Genomic DNA, 16324 nt, shown 5'->3' with positions numbered 1-16324 from the left:
GTATCAAAAACAAAAAGTCCTTTATTCTATATTTATAGTTTTCAACCACTAACAAAAATCTAGTCTGCCCTTCCACGAAATATTTAATTAGAATTTTTTTAAATGTTTAGGAATTTTCGGAAATTCCACCTAACAAACCGATCAGACAATAGTTTTAAGTTGAATCAATGCAGACAAGACCATTAACTGATGCTCATTTGCTAGTTGGTACATTTGTTTTTTAAAATACAAATGGCATATAAGAGTCGTAATGGTGCAATGTGGATAAATTTATCGGTTTCCAAGAGCACAATTGGCAGCGCGTCATCCCTACAATGGCTTCCATTTATACGATTGTGAAAATGAACTGGCGTAATGGGGAGATAATTTTGACGAAGTAGAATCCTGACTGTATTTAATTTTTAACTAGTCGTTATTTGTTGTTAACCGAAGAAGTTATTCTCGTTGCTTTTCCATTTTATACCTACATTTATGACATAACAATATACATATATAGAACTAGTGCACAGAAGTAAATGTTTCATCCAATCAAATATATCCTACAACAAAACAAGGTTATCTAAGTCTTGAATTGCAGGTCATTATTATATGAAGTTCTTGACAAGGTTACACTGAAATTAAGGAAACAGGAGAAAATCAAGATACCATAGTACCTTAGTTTAGATATTATAACTAGTGAAAGAGTCGACGATTATAAATTTTAGTACTAGATCATTCGAAAGTTCATGGCTATGACGAAGTCAGTTCCTTTGTTCTTGTTGTTATCAGCATGTAAGTATAATTATGTTTCAAAATAGTCAAGTTTACTTATTTATATATGTATTCATGTCGTCTTGAACGGGTTTAAAGCATACACAATATTTTGTCATAAAAATAAACACACATGATATACCACGGTAGTGATTTATGCTGTATATAAGATGCTATGATACAAATACCACAGGCACCTAAGACTTTGTGATTCTTTTTTGTAATTTTATTTGGGTGTGAAAGCATTGACCAAATTTCGTATTCAATGAACCGCGAAAATGTTATGTGTATTATGACAAATGAGCTTGAAAAACACTTATTTGTAGGAAATTCCATTCATCTTTCACAGTTCTCTGGACAAATTAAACGAAGACTACTTTAAATAAGCTTAGTTTTTTTTTATAGCTCATTCGATGTGCTTATAACGAAGCTAAAAGTTGTCGATACTACGCCTTCAACGTTAAAGGAAGACTTTCGTTTTTGCCGCTGGACACATTTCATAAAAATATCGTTGTTTTACAAATTCGGTATTCCTCTTTCTTTCAATTAATATTATTTTGGATAAGCCTGTAAATTAGAAAAAAACTGGCTATAAAGACTTGCATCTTCGCTAGCCAAGGGTAACGATCCACTCCCGAGAGAACGGGAGTGGATCGTAACCTGGCTAGCGAAGATGAAAGACTTGTGGAGAATTACAAGTATGTGCCTTGAATAGCGACTAACTATTCGTCCTTAAGATTAACTATTTGTAAATTATCTGCACATAGGCTGTGTTTTATCTGCTTGTCCTCCTGGCTGGTTTGTGGGTTATAACTCATCGTGTTATCTTTTTCATCAACGATTGTTACCATGGGTTCAAGCATCGGTAAGTACAATGTACTGTAGCTATAGCACGAAGTCTTATATACTAAGATTAACTCCTAGATTCGAATCCTGTATACGATATACATTCTTGTTTATTTTATTTATTTACTGAAGTATGTGTTTTTTTAATGGTAAATCCAGATGGCATGCAAGATGACTCGCTTTCACTACATTTTCTATACATTGTATTTACTGTATAGTTAGACAAAAAGTGATGTAAAATACACAAAAACAAAATGAATCTCAAAAGAAACTAATACGTGAACTCTCAGGTCTTCTGGTTGTCAGTTTTCATTGTTGTCGAACGACTTCAATTTCATTTTTTTAAATCATAAAAGATTCGAACAAACAAGGAGTTTCTAAACATTATGTAATAGAACAACCTTAGAATTGATGCGAACGAGTAATGAAGGTAGTTACATGGAACTAAAATAGCCAAAAACTTTTTTAATTGTAGCATTACAGTTTGTCATTGGGTGGACATTTCGCACAAATTGAATCTGAAACGGAGAAAAATTTAATTCGTGATGAATTAAACCATTTGTCTGGTAAACTACCTGTATGGTATAAAATGGGAGAGGGGGAGGGGCATAAAGCGCAAATTTAAGTGGGGGCCTCGGTTAAGGAATTATCTAAGTAGATATAGTTACGATACTGTTGTCAGGTCATTAAAGATTGCATATTTTGGCGTTAATATTGATGCACTTAAAGGATTGTGCCTGATATTCATATGATGAAGACATAATCTTTCAATCAGTTTAATTGAAGTCTGGAGCTGGCATGTCAGTTAACTGCTAGTAGTCTGTTGTTATTTATGTATTATTGTCATTTTGTTTATTTTCTTTGGTTACATCTCCTGACATCAGACTCGGACTTCTCTTGAACTGAATTTTAAGGTACGTATTGTTATGCGTTTACTTTTCTACATTGGCTAGAGGTATAGGGGGAGGGTTGAGATCTCATAAACATGTTTAACCCCGCCGCATTTTTGCACCTGTCCCAAGTCAGGAGCCTCTGGCCTTTGTTAGTCTTGTATTATTTTTAATTTTAGTTTCTTGTGTACAATTTGGAGTTTAGGCCACACCAATTTGATTCCTTGTTCGACGGACCCGCCCGCACCTATTTTTTTCAAAACAGAATTTTTTTATTTTTTTTTTTATTCCCGCTACCCGCATCCGGAAATGTAATCATGTCTATTTCCCGCACCGTTTTTTTTTTGTAAATATTATAAAAAGATATCAACATTGGTTTCTTTCCCCCTTACTTAGTTATATTCCCTATTAAAAAATGCTCGTTGTTAGAATAAAGTACAAAGAACTTCTGAAGGATTTGCCTTCAACTGCAATTATATTATGCTGGCAAAACAAAACTATCTATAGCCTCTGCATGTTTATGCACCTGTCCTGATTGATTCAGGGGCCTGTCGTTCAGCAGTTACCGTTTGTTGATGTTGTTCATTGGTATAATTTTTCCCGTTTGGATATATAAATTAGATCGTTGGTTTGCCTGTTCGAATTGTGTACGCTAATAATTTTGGGATCCTTTATAGCTTGCTGTTTGGTCTGTATCAAAGCCCTGTGTAAAAGGCCGTACTTTGACCTGTGTTTGTTATTGTCAGGTTGAGAACAACCCTCCCTCAGACAAGGGGTCATTTTACTGATGTAGAAAAGAAAATAGAAATACCAAGGATTGGTATAGTTCTTCTATACAAAACCTTTGAAAACTTAGAATTTTGTACTCAAAAAGAGGAGAGTTACATCATATTTTAAACTTTTTCTAAAAGAGGGGTCCACTTATTTTGAATAATATTAAACTGTTAAAGTAAATGTGTTAATTTAACATGGTTAATTAGTCCAGGAATATTACATAATTCTTGGACATGCTTTGACCATTTAATACTAGATAGATATATAGTTCTTTGAGAAAATATGAGCCCTTTTGTACAAACAAATATATTATAACTTATATTGATCCCTCATAAAACATGTAAAAGGGATATTTATAACATTAAGGGGTTGCCCCCAAACTGATTATGACTTGGATGGAGAATTGTCTCATTGTCAGTCACACATACATAGACCAGATTTAATTATTTCTTGGTGTATAGGGAAAAAATACTTCAGAAATTATAAAGACATGTCAAAGTACAAGTTATAAATCAAGTTTAATTATTGTCAAAACCTACTATTTTATGTTTACAAAAAAAAAATATAGTCGCTCGCCTTTACTTTTCAAGCTTCGCCTCAAAAATTTGCAAATTAAATATTTTTTTATTAAAATTTTCAAATCGCTCGCTCGCCCCAAATTTTTGAGTCCAAAAATCCGTAGAACAAGAAATTAAATTGGTGTGGCCTTAGTATGGCGTTCATTATCACTGAACTAGTATATATATTTGTTTAGGGGCCAGCTGAAGGACGCCTCCGGGTGCGGGAATTTCTCGCTGCATTGAAGACCTGTTGGTGACCTTCTGCAATTGTTTGTTCTATGGTCGGGTTGTTGATTTATAGCGACTATCGTTTACATACTGTAAACCAACTTATTTTCGCGGATACTTTATTTCGCGTTTTACCCTTACTGGTCAACTTCGCGGCTATTTAATTTCGCGATTTTTTCATTTAAATGCCGTAGCTTAATATTGAAATCTCCAAGTTGTACATTTTCGCGACGATTTATATTCACGTTATTTTTCTACTCGCAAAAGTCGCGAAAATAAATCGCTCGCGAAAATAAGTTGGTTTACAGTATACTATAATTGATTAACCATTTGCTAATTATCTGCACTTAGGCTGTGTTTTATCTGCTTGTCCTTCTGGCTGGTTTGTGGGTTATAATTCATCGTGTTATCTTTTTCACCAACGATCGTTATCATGGGTTCAAGCATCAGTAAGTACAATGTATAGAAAACCTAGTCATAATTGGCATGAAACATTGCCATCTAAGGTCACATTCATTTTTATTCGCGGTCGGTAAGGTGCTTCACATATGATTTCTCAATTTTTAAGGTTAATTAAACTGAAAGGAAATTTTTCGTATGTGAAAAAGGAGTTTAATTTGTGGTGTTGCCGTGTAAATTATCTCTTTGGAATTACTTAAAACTTTGCAATCCAATAACATTTAATTGGTAACTCAAAGCAAAGACGTATATTATGTTAGTTATACGTCCTTGCTCAAAGTATGGATTCTGCTCATTGAGGAAGGCCTTAAATGACTTTGAATAATTATATACATATAACACGCTAAAACATATGGAGATTCAGACAATAAACTAGTAAAATCAATTCAAGAGGATGTCCTTCAACTTAAAATGGACAAAAGCGCCATTGTGCAGCTTAAAAAAATTTCAACACTCTGACATTAATTGACGACAAGTTTGAGCTTTGTAAAAAGCTTTGGACTGCTTCGTTCTATCCTAATCTCATTTTGAGTCTTTTGTAGACGAAACGCGCGTCTGGCGTAAATATAAAGTTTTAATCCTGGTATCTATGATGAGTTTATTTGCAGATTAACAAAGCAAATACACACGTATTGATAATTGAAATTTCATTATTGAATTACAGTGTACAATATATGCATATAAAATCGAACATGAATTATTGACAGTTGATCGGAACTGAAATACACACAGTTAATTTTCCGGAATTTGATGTTTTAAGCTGAGACAAGAAAAGTCTGTAATTCTTTATCCCATTTAAACCAATAGCTTTTGCTGTATCTCAGCCGCATCACAAAGCAACCAACAAGAACCAATATGTGATAAGTAGTTATTTTAAGATGGCGTGTATTTCGACTGAAACTATTGCACCGTGATGCGAGTCAAAAAGAACAAGATGTGTCCCCAGTACATGGATACCCAATCCGCACTATCATTTTCTATGTTCAGTGAACCGTAAAAATGGGGGGAAATCTCTAATTTGGCATTAAAAATAGAAAGATCATATCATAGGGAGCATGTGTACTAAGTTTCAAGTTGATTGGACCTTAACTTCATCAAAAACTACCTCGACCAAAAACTTTAACCTGAAGCGGGACAAACGGACGGACACACAGACCAGAAAACATAATGCCCATAAATGGGGCATAAAAAAACATAATTGAATATATATTTTTTGATATGTTTAGCTCACAAACTTGTGACTTTGTCTACCTACTTATTAGGGTATGCAATAACAGTAAGTGTAAAATTACGAAGATGTGTTATGATTGCCAATGAGACGATCCTTCACCAGTGGCCGAATTACACAAACGTTAACAACTGTAGGTCACGGTACGGCTTTCGATAATTGCAAAACCCATACCACATAATAAGCAATTAAAGGCCCTGCAATGAGTAAAACAATTCATACGAGAAGTCTAACGGTTGGATTAAATGTATAGATGACATAGTAACATTCAAATCTGCTTTTTAAATTGTTTACTGTAATAACATATGTAATACATATGTCTTGAACGCCGCAATACTTGCTATTCATTGTTCCTATGTGTACATGTACTCAAATGTAAATACAATCCCAAATGGTCATTACAAAGAGAAACTCCATACTATTTTTATTTAATTATCGACTTATATACTGTCAATAAAATTCTCGTATATTACTTTTTTTGTGATCCCTTGGATTTCAACTTAAGATGGAGAACTGAATCTCTTTAGTCGATTGGCACGTTATTTCGGTAAAATATGGCATATTTGTATACATGTGGTACAAATTGCTGATATACATCTTCATTTTAACTTTGATGGAAAGTTGGCTCATTGGCAATCAAATCACATCTCATTATTTTTATATATATTGAAAAGTCAGAAATGTATGATAGGGAATGGGATTTACTTATTGGAGGGGGTTGGGGGGAGGGCGAACACTGGTGCCTGTCCTCGCGCACTCGTATAATCGTCTTTGATATATTTAATTTAGTATTCTAAAAGATAAAATATTGAGAATGATGACATCCTGAAATAGAACAAGCCTCTAAGCGACAGAGTTCGACAGATAGTTAACATGAATAAGCAAAACATGTTCTAATTCATTGAATATGTTTTACAGCATTACTGTCTTTCATTGGGTGGACATTTAGCACGAATTGAATCTGAAACAGAGAAAAATTTAATTCGTGACGAATTAAAGCATTTGTCTGGTAAGCTATTTTGCTGTATTATGTAACATTTCTTGGACAGATAGCACACATTTTAGTGATAGACATATTTTGATTAAAATCCATATAATTAAACAAACAATTATACTTATATCACAAAATACAGTTTTCAGCTGTGTGTGTTTAGATAACTTAAAATTTGGTGAACAAAATAAATGTTATGAGCAATAGATTTATGTATCTTTAGTGATATTACGAAAAGAAGAAAAAAAATCAACACAAACAACAAAAAACTGACGAGTTTTTAAATGGCTGAATGATAAAGAGTTCCAATGAAAAAGTATAACGTACTTTCATATAATATTTTTTCTTTGCAGGAGAATATTGGATAGATGGGATAGATGATGTGACTGAATCTGACTGGCGCTGGGCGTCAACTTATGGCAAAATAGAGCCAACATTTTGGAACTCGGGTGAACCAAATGATGGTTATGGAAATGAAGATTGTATGGAAACTTTTAACATCATCAGAGGCCTTTGGAATGATGATGATTGTTCTAAACATCAGTTTAGCATTTGCGAAAAAGAATTTGAAGAGTGACTTTCATTTAGAACCGTCTCCTATTGAAATACATGCTTTAATTAACCAAACAGTTTATTAGACTATGTTTTATCAGAAAATCACATCATGAACTCAAATACACTTTTCAAAAATGTGTTCTTCGTCCGTTCAGTACCCTTTTTGATTAAAAAAAAAGAAAGAAAAAAAAAGGAAGGAACAAAAATACTTCTGATTAAATTTTGTGTGTTCGAATAGCTTCTTTTTATTTTCCTTCGTGAGAGTTTTCATAATGACTCTTCTAATTTTCATCATGTAAAACAACGTGTTGAGGGGGGCTTTGAAATACAAGGCGTCCGTTTGATGCCGTTGTTCTAGATTATTTGTACGTAGTTGTCTCATTAGCAATCATACCACATTTGCGTATTCTTATGTAGATTTAGTCATCATTGATCAGAACTTACAATTACATTGTTTTGTATATATTTATTAAGTCGGTAATTGCATTTTTTCTGTAATGCTATTAAATTATAATACTTTTTCACATTTAAAAATATACACGAAATTAAATATTTTACATCTTTTCGCTAACTTTTATGTCACATGGTCTCTGGTGGAGAGTTGTCTCATTGGCGATCATACACATATTATTCTTGTGTAGACTTGGTCATCATTTATAAGAACTTACAATAAAATTATTAATTTGTTTTGTTCATATTTATTTATTCGACAATTGCGTTTTTTTTCTGTTATTTCAAATTACATTTTTCCCCTTTCAAATCATTCCAGCACATAATCAAATCTTTAGTCATTGCCTTATGCATGAGAATGTCTCAAGATTATATTTTCTGTCTTATGATATTTTAAAATTTACACGGATTTAAATATTTTACATCTTGTTGCAAGTTAGCATGATATCAACTTGATGAAAAACGATCGGATTTATGAAAAATAAATCCTCATGAGCGATGTTTATCTATATGTTTCACTAAGTTATCGAAATTGACCGCCTGGTCCAAGGAACCACTTGTATCAGCCGTTTCGGTACGATTCGTTTTTGTTTCAGTAGAGTTCCAAGGAATGGGGAATCGATCCGTAATTTTAGGCGCAGGTGAATCTCGAACAATGTCCCGAGCAATCTGCTCTAGTTCGGCTGGTGAATGGTGAGTATGACCGTATTTTGATTTATGTTTCACTGATCTTTTTGCCCGATTCGTTCTCAAACCCTACAATAAAAATTATAAACCGATTAGTACATTTTGATAGACATGCTAAATCTATATCAACATTGTGAAACGTATAATAATACATTTGTGACCATTTATACTTTTGCTTTCATTTTGAGAAAATGATAAAAATAGTCTTATTAAGGTTATCATTTATTTAAACTGCTGTATTTTTGTAACTAAGACATTGAATAGTGAGACTGATTGATTAGGTGACAGTTGCGTATTGCTTTAATGCCACCTTTGTGCAAAAGAATGTATCACTTCGATGTTCATATATGAACCAAATATAAAATGATTTTCAATAATCCTTGTAAAATAAAATCAACTAGAAGAATGTTCATACTAGCTTAAAGGACGATATTGAATGGTGTAATACAGTTATATAATGGCTGAGGCAATCGCAATTGTTAACATAGCATCAATAGCAATGGTCTTTCAAGTCAGAAGATTTAGGCCTCTAAAGAGTCGGTCCAAATTTAACACAGTGATAGATTTTTCATTCGGACTGTAGAATGTCACTTTATTCTTTTACTTAAGCGTAAGATCGAAGTATCTATTTTAAACCGTTACATTTACTCATATCAACATTTTTATGAGTTTATGTGATTCAACGAGTCAGCGACAAACGTTTCGAAAAATTTGCCTTTGTTAAGTCCCGTTAATTTATCTTGCCTCAGTAAACCAATACAAAAATTGAGATAGAGAAATGAAATTGGAAGTCTAAAGTTAATCATAAGAGTCAGATTTTATGATGTTTCCACTTAGATTTGTGAAGCGATTAATGTGATTAGTAGTGAATATAAATGTGTGACAGAACGACAAACGGAAGGAAATATAGAGAAACAGACGAACGGACGATAAGGCTGAGAAACGAACGAACAGACGAGATTTCCGTTTTTCACATTGCATTTAGAAAGCGATTGTACATGTATAATAATGCGTGTATTGAAAGTTAGTGGTAAACGAATGCCTACAAAACTGCAAATAATTTTTAACAGATGTTTTGTCCTTACCGTTAGTTGTTCGAAAGTTTGTGGACGCAGATCATAGATTTTACTTCCAATTTTCGGTAAGATGTCCACCACTTGTTTCCTGCCATTCCGTAAATACATTATGCTAATAGGGATTCGAAGTAAATCATTCAGTTTATGTTGGATGATACCATTATTAGAGGTTAACATATACTGCTGCAAACATCTGATCTGTTCCAAGGTTCCCATGGTAAGGAAATTGTCCATATTTCCGTACGAATACCAATCCTTTAAAACAACAGGAACATACTTATTCTGCAAAGCCACCAACAATGGCAAAAAGGTACATATACAGAGGAAACTTCCTAACAGCATCTAGAGAAACAAATATGAAACCATTGAGAGATATAATATAGACAATTACTGTTTAGTGTCTTAAATATCAGCTGTATTTGTACGAGACTAAGAAACGTGTGTAACGAAGTTTTTTTTTTTAAAGAAATCAACACGACTTAAACGCGGACCGCAATGAGGAGTTCAAATTAAACTGTGACGTAAACAAACAGCAATTTGACATAACCGTTCGCTCGCAACAGAAGCAGGATACCAGGAGACGATATACTATAGAATACGTATATCGCTTCCTGTTATCTGTACACCTATAAGTACAATAGAGAGGTCGATCACATGATAAAGATGTGTTTGTGAAGTATAAGTCAATAAAACATAAAAAAAAAGGAAAAAAGAGATATAAGGAATCTCCAACAAAATACCGCACAACGCAACAGAGCATATTGACCACCAACACAAAGATTACTCAGAAAAACCAGTCATACAAAGCAATGACAAACAACACATACAAACACATGATCCAGATAGCCTGATACTATATTAATCCAAATGAATACTCATCTTCGATAAACCCATAACAACTTACAAACCTTTCCACAGGATTAACAGAAAACAAATGATCAAATTAAAATAAGTTGAATCCTAGATATAAATATTAAATATACAATCGAATGAAAATGTTTGAATAACACAATTTAAAAAGAAAAAATTAAAAACAACTGTAGCAGCTGCAAATAATATTACCTTTTTATGTCTCATAAGATAGTTATATCACAGATTACAGGATATATATAGGGATATAGAACCAAAAACAACTCAATTATTACATCACATGAAACAATTATAAGTTAATGTATTGTGTAACCTTTTAATGCATAGAGACAAGTTGGACTTTTAAAATTCTATTTTGGACGGCAATTTCCTTGACTCCTCGGGATAAGGTCAAGAATATGCGTTTATATCTAATCCGGTTGTAAAATTAATGTTTGTTTTTTCATGTAAAATTATAAGGAAACATTTAATGTTGTTCCGTGAAAAATCATTTTAGTCGTGTGTTTCCTAATGTATGCTCACGTTTAATCATGAAGAAATATAACATTATTCTATTTTTGTTTACACCTGTTGTCCAACCAGAGTTAGAGGAACCCTTTTACATTTCCCTACAAACCCTATCTTATTATAATTAACGCTAATAAATTTGAAACTCACTTTTTTTATATATTGTTAAAAAAGATATTGGACGTGTTATTGTGTTCTCTGGGGTATGGTTAGCACAAACCTCCTGATATTCAAGTAGAGGAAACTACAAGTGTAATTGTGTTAATTGTTGTTATTGGTAGTCCTCAAATTTATCTTATTTCTTGAAAGTCTCCACGAACTGTCAGTTATTTAATTTTATCATGATTTTCAATCCTTGCCATTCTTTGATTCACGGTATTTGAATTTTCTTCAGATTTGATTTCACATAAAAAGTACAATTAGGACGGATATTGCTTTTCATTGAAAGACTAAAATGTTTTACCCTGAAGAGTCACAACTCTAAATGCATATTGGCAATTTGAATCAGAAATATATTTGGTTGTATTACAAAGCCTGGACCTTGTGGGTCTGTGGCTGAATTTACCTTCGCCTTATTTTTAATAATCGAATTGTTACTTGAAAAGTCATCCTGATTATAAGATACTCAGTTTTTAGTGCTTTTAAAATCTTTCTTTTTGAATCCATCATGGCTTTCATATTACTACCGGAAACAACTTGTAGATGTATTTGTTTGGTCAATGATTTAATTTAGAAGTATCAATCCGTGCATAATGATGATGTTCAGGTGTGGGTATGACCCGCGTATCTAACTAATCACAAATACGCCGTTTGAATGTGCGCCTAACAGTTGATTTTGCGGAGAATACAGATAACAGACCCGAAACTAGTTAGTTATATTAATAAAAGATGGAAAAAAAATGAAAGGCCTGTGTTGATGTAAGTAGTACTAAAAATTACACTTATGGCTTAAAAATCTCCTACCATTCAAAAGTTTACGGTCAAGGTAATAAAAAGATAAAAAATAAAAGAATGTTATAATGTTATAATGTGTTGAGTCCACAGTGTGGGAACGGAACTGTACGGTTTTCTAATAATTTGGTAATTCGGGAGACTGTCAAGCGGTGCTCCGACATTTGCAAAATAACAAATTGCTTGATGGAAACTTTGACGAACTCTTATGTTCCTATATAACGTTTCTGCTTCAAGTTTTAATAGCTAAAACATTCTTTATGTAAATATGAACCAATAAAATAATAAGAAAGATATATGCATCCAAACGTTTTCCTTAGAATGGTGCAGCTCCGTCTCAAATGATCAAAATTGTCACACAACAGCGATCAAAAATGTCAAATAAACATCGAAAAATCAATGTTTGCTACCTGAATTTTTCACATGTACCTTTTCTGATATATAGTCTTACCTGTCTGAAAGTTTCAAAGCCATTGTCCCAATAGAAATCTAAATATATTCCTTTTCTCCATGTCGGATATTTTTATTGACTGTACAATCGCTTGTAAGTTTACTGTAATATCACTCGGAGCCTTCCTGTACAATCGCTTGGAGCTTTCCTGTAGAATTGCTTGGCCAAATTTATAAAATACATTGTATATGCATTGCATTGGTTATTTCTTGCTGTCCTATTAAATTCATCTATGGTATTTGAAGTGAAAATAAGCATAAAACCGGTCATTTTGACAATTAAGATTCTATCAAGGAACCCTTTTAAGGTGACTATATCAAAGACAAAAACAAAATGTGTGCAACAGATATAAAAATAAAGGTGTGGTATGATTGCCAAAGAGACAACTCTCCACAAGAGACCAAAATGACACACAAAGTACCAACTATAGGTCACCGTACGGTCGTCAACAATGAACAAAGCCCATACCGCATAGTCAGCTATAAAATGCCCCGAAATAACAATGTAAAACGAAAAAACTAACGGATTATTTATGTACAAAAAATTAACGAAAAACAAATATGTAACACATAAACACAAAACCAGTGGATAAATATACAAGACAAAAAGAAAAGGACAGTACAAAATATGTTTAGAATCTAATCTAAAATAATCCTGTTACAAAATAAATATGTATATATACCGAAAAGGTGACTAGATTCTCTGGAAGGGTAATTAGCATATTTTGAATTTTACTTAATAAATTATTTACCAGCAATTTAAAAAATAATAATAAATACATATTTGAACAATACAACAAAATATTTTTCATCACAGGATCGGGATATTGTAACTTGATATGTACCATAGTTTGTCTGATTTTCCATTGAAAAAGTGTGAGGGTATCGACACATACACCACATTTCCATATCGACCCTCTGATTGGTTTACCAGGATATTGAAAATGGTCATGTGGTGTATGTTAGATACCTCGCACTTTTAGCCAGAAATTACAATGTAACACATTTTCTTTCCTGTGATATCAGTTGTTAACTTTGACACATGTAATTTACCAAATAAAAAAGTGATTGGCTATGTGTAGATACACTATAGGATAAAATAATACAATTTCACTCGAAAGCAAAGCTTTCACGTGAAATTTAGCTCCTCCTATGGTGTATAGATACACCCAACACTATTTAATTTGGTAACTATAACAAGAAATTCGAATGTGGAATGGTGGTAGCTAACCACTGATCCAAGAAAAGACACGTATATATCAATAAACATGATATTAAAATAAGAAGATGTGGTATAATTTCAAGTGAGATGTCTGTTTATTACAAGTTATAGCTACTGGTAGAAAAAGCTCAAGTAAAATTAAATTTTACCAAGGATGGGAGAGGACTTGTTATCTGAAAGACAAAGAAAACACAAAATCCTTCAACATGATTTTTTTTTTATATCAATGTCACGATTCAGCAACTTTTCAATATTCCCCACTATAGCATCCGGCAAATGAACGAAACAGTTGTTTATTTTAGTAAGAACAACATTTTTATCAAACCACATTTATATCTTCAATATAAAAATAAGGAGATGTGATATGATTGTCAAAGTAATAAAAAATAAATGGATTTAAGCAATTAATATAGTCGGCTATAAAAAATAAGAATCAATATCTTTCGAATTTAACTGACGGCCTAATTCATAATAAAACAATTTACGAAAAATATATATGACAGACATGAACCAACGACAACCACTGAACTACGAGCTCTTGACTTGAAACAGGTACATAAATAATTTGGCAGGGTTAAAAATGTCTGTGTGCGCTCATTTCTCCCCAAAACTAGCACAGCACAAAACCAAACTATAAAAAAAAATCAGATGAATGATCGGATCAGTATACTATTATTGACGATATCAGACCAGGTGCGGATCCCGCCTTTCTGCAAAAGGGGGATCAAAACAACGGAACACACTGAAATGTCCACAAAATAAAAAAATAATCGGAAAAATGGGGTTTCAACCACCAAAACTCCCTCTCCCCGCATACCGGATCCGTTAATGCAGGCTGCATTCATTCAAATAAAAGCTTCAAACATCATTAACATTTTAAGTGTGTAATTTAGGTTTTAAAAAAATGATAACAATACCAAATAAGTAACTGTTAAATCGTAACAGAAAAAGGAGAGAAAAATCATGCCAGACATATATTGTATTGGATTGCAATAGTTTTAATAAATATTTATATAACAAAAGTATCATGGAAAACATAAACTGATCATGAATGTGGCAGAAGAGATGGTAGTAAGCATTATCTACTTAAGAGTTATAATTAGTCATATGCCACTAGAAACTATTACAGCAAAATGCAATGAGTGTGTAGGAAAAAGTAATACCTTTGAGTAGCTTGATTGCTAGCTTGGCCATGAAGTCATAACAAGGTAAAGTAGGTAACTCTCCTTTCGGAGTGGTCTAGTTGGCCAAACGATGAAAAGAAAAGCTCCAAGCGATTGTACAGGAAGGCTCCGAGTGATATTACAGTAAACTTACAAGCGATTGTACAGTCAATAAAAATATCCGACATGGAGAAAATGAATATATTTAGATTTCTACTGGGACAATGGCTTTGAAACTTTCAGATAGGCAAGACTATATATCAGAAAAGGTACATGTGAAAATTCAGGTAGCAAACATTGATTTTTCGATGTTTATTTGACATTTTTGATCGCTGTTGTGTGACAATTTTGATCATTTTACAAGGAGCTCCACCATTCTAAGGAAACGTTTGAATGCACACATCTTTCTTATTATTTTATTTGTTCATGTTTACATAAAGAATGTTTTAGCCATCAAAACTTGAAGCAGAAACGTTATATAGCAACATATGAGTTCATCAAAGTTTCCATCAAGCAACTTGTTATTTTGCTAATGTCGGAGCACCGCTTGACAGTCTCCCGAATGACAAAATTAGTAGAAAACCGTACAGTTCCGTTCCCACACTGTGGAGTCGTCGATCTTAATTAATATTTGGCTGGCAACATAACATTTTACTTGCAGTTTTATTAGGGCTCAACACTAGGTCCTATCGTCTCGCACCTTTAGATAATCATCTTTGATATACTTCATTAACTATTGAAAATATGAAAAAAATAGAGAATAATGGCATCATGTAATAGAGCAACCTAAGCCTCTTTGCCACCGAGTTTTTGAAATAAGTGTCAAAATAAGCCAAAAATGGTATAATTCAATAAATATGTTTTACAGCATTACTGTTTTTCTTTGGGCGGACATTTAGCTAGAATTGAAAAACAGAGAAATATTTACTTCGTGACGAAATAAAGTATTTGTCATGTACATTTATTTTCTGTATGACTAAATAATGTTGTAATCGACTTGTCCGAATCTGATTATCACCGAACCCGGACATTGACCTATAGTGCGACTGTCAACTTCCTGTGGTGAGTACTTACCAACATTGCAGAATAACCAGAGAGCTTGATGAAGACAGACGTCTAATCCTCAACTCGTATCTGCCATTTGCCACACACTTACTTGGATAACTCAAGGTAACCTTACTTATTATATCAGTCTAGTTGCAAATACTATATTGGTGTCAGAAGTTTGTTTCAACTCACCTGGAGAATACCGGAAATGATTTTGTAGCGGCAAAATTTTTCTTTTTGAATTTTGAAACAATAAAAGATTCGAAATTGACGAAATATACGGATAATTTTCTAAGTGTTTAAAACAATTGTCAATAATCCTTTGTCAGTTTCACTGATTATTTATTGGACAATTATTTAATCATTTTAGAAACTGAAGTTTGATTGATACATTTTTCTTTGTCATTGTCAACGACAAAGAGATACAGGCAAGTGTCAGTGTTACTGAAACTTAACCTGTTAACAATTTAGTCAGTGTTACTGATTAATTAGATAGCAAAACATTGTGTCTTATATTTATTTCATTTTATAAGAAATAGATTTATTCAATCATGACAGAACCAGTGAATATTAACACAGCTACATTTTTACAACTTAAGTCATTAAAAGGCATTGGGGAG

The 16324-nt window shown here is 32.8% G+C and overlaps 1 protein-coding gene across 2 annotated transcripts; it reads left to right on the top strand.

Moving 5' to 3' along the window:
- The first annotated feature begins 576 nt into the window (after nucleotides 1–576).
- Nucleotides 577–7968, top strand: LOC143072546 (galactose-specific lectin nattectin-like). 2 transcript variants are annotated; one of them, XM_076247531.1, is made up of 5 exons: nucleotides 577–771; nucleotides 1518–1615; nucleotides 2481–2510; nucleotides 6654–6744; nucleotides 7080–7968. In XM_076247531.1, the coding sequence occupies exons 1-5, from the start codon at nucleotides 726–728 to the stop codon at nucleotides 7301–7303; spliced, it is 489 nt and encodes a 162-aa protein (XP_076103646.1). In that variant the 5' UTR covers nucleotides 577–725; the 3' UTR covers nucleotides 7304–7968. The 2 variants fall into 2 exon arrangements, with proteins under 2 accessions (XP_076103646.1, XP_076103647.1); XM_076247532.1 differs by lacking the exon at nucleotides 2481–2510.
- The last annotated feature ends 8356 nt before the right edge of the window (nucleotides 7969–16324 follow it).

The sequence above is a fragment of the Mytilus galloprovincialis genome, chromosome 4, assembly GCF_965363235.1.
Source record: "Mytilus galloprovincialis chromosome 4, xbMytGall1.hap1.1, whole genome shotgun sequence".
Taxonomy (NCBI): Eukaryota; Metazoa; Mollusca; class Bivalvia; order Mytilida; family Mytilidae; genus Mytilus; species Mytilus galloprovincialis.
Note: the sequence above shows the minus strand (reverse complement) of the source record. Positions and strands in the feature narration are given on the sequence as shown.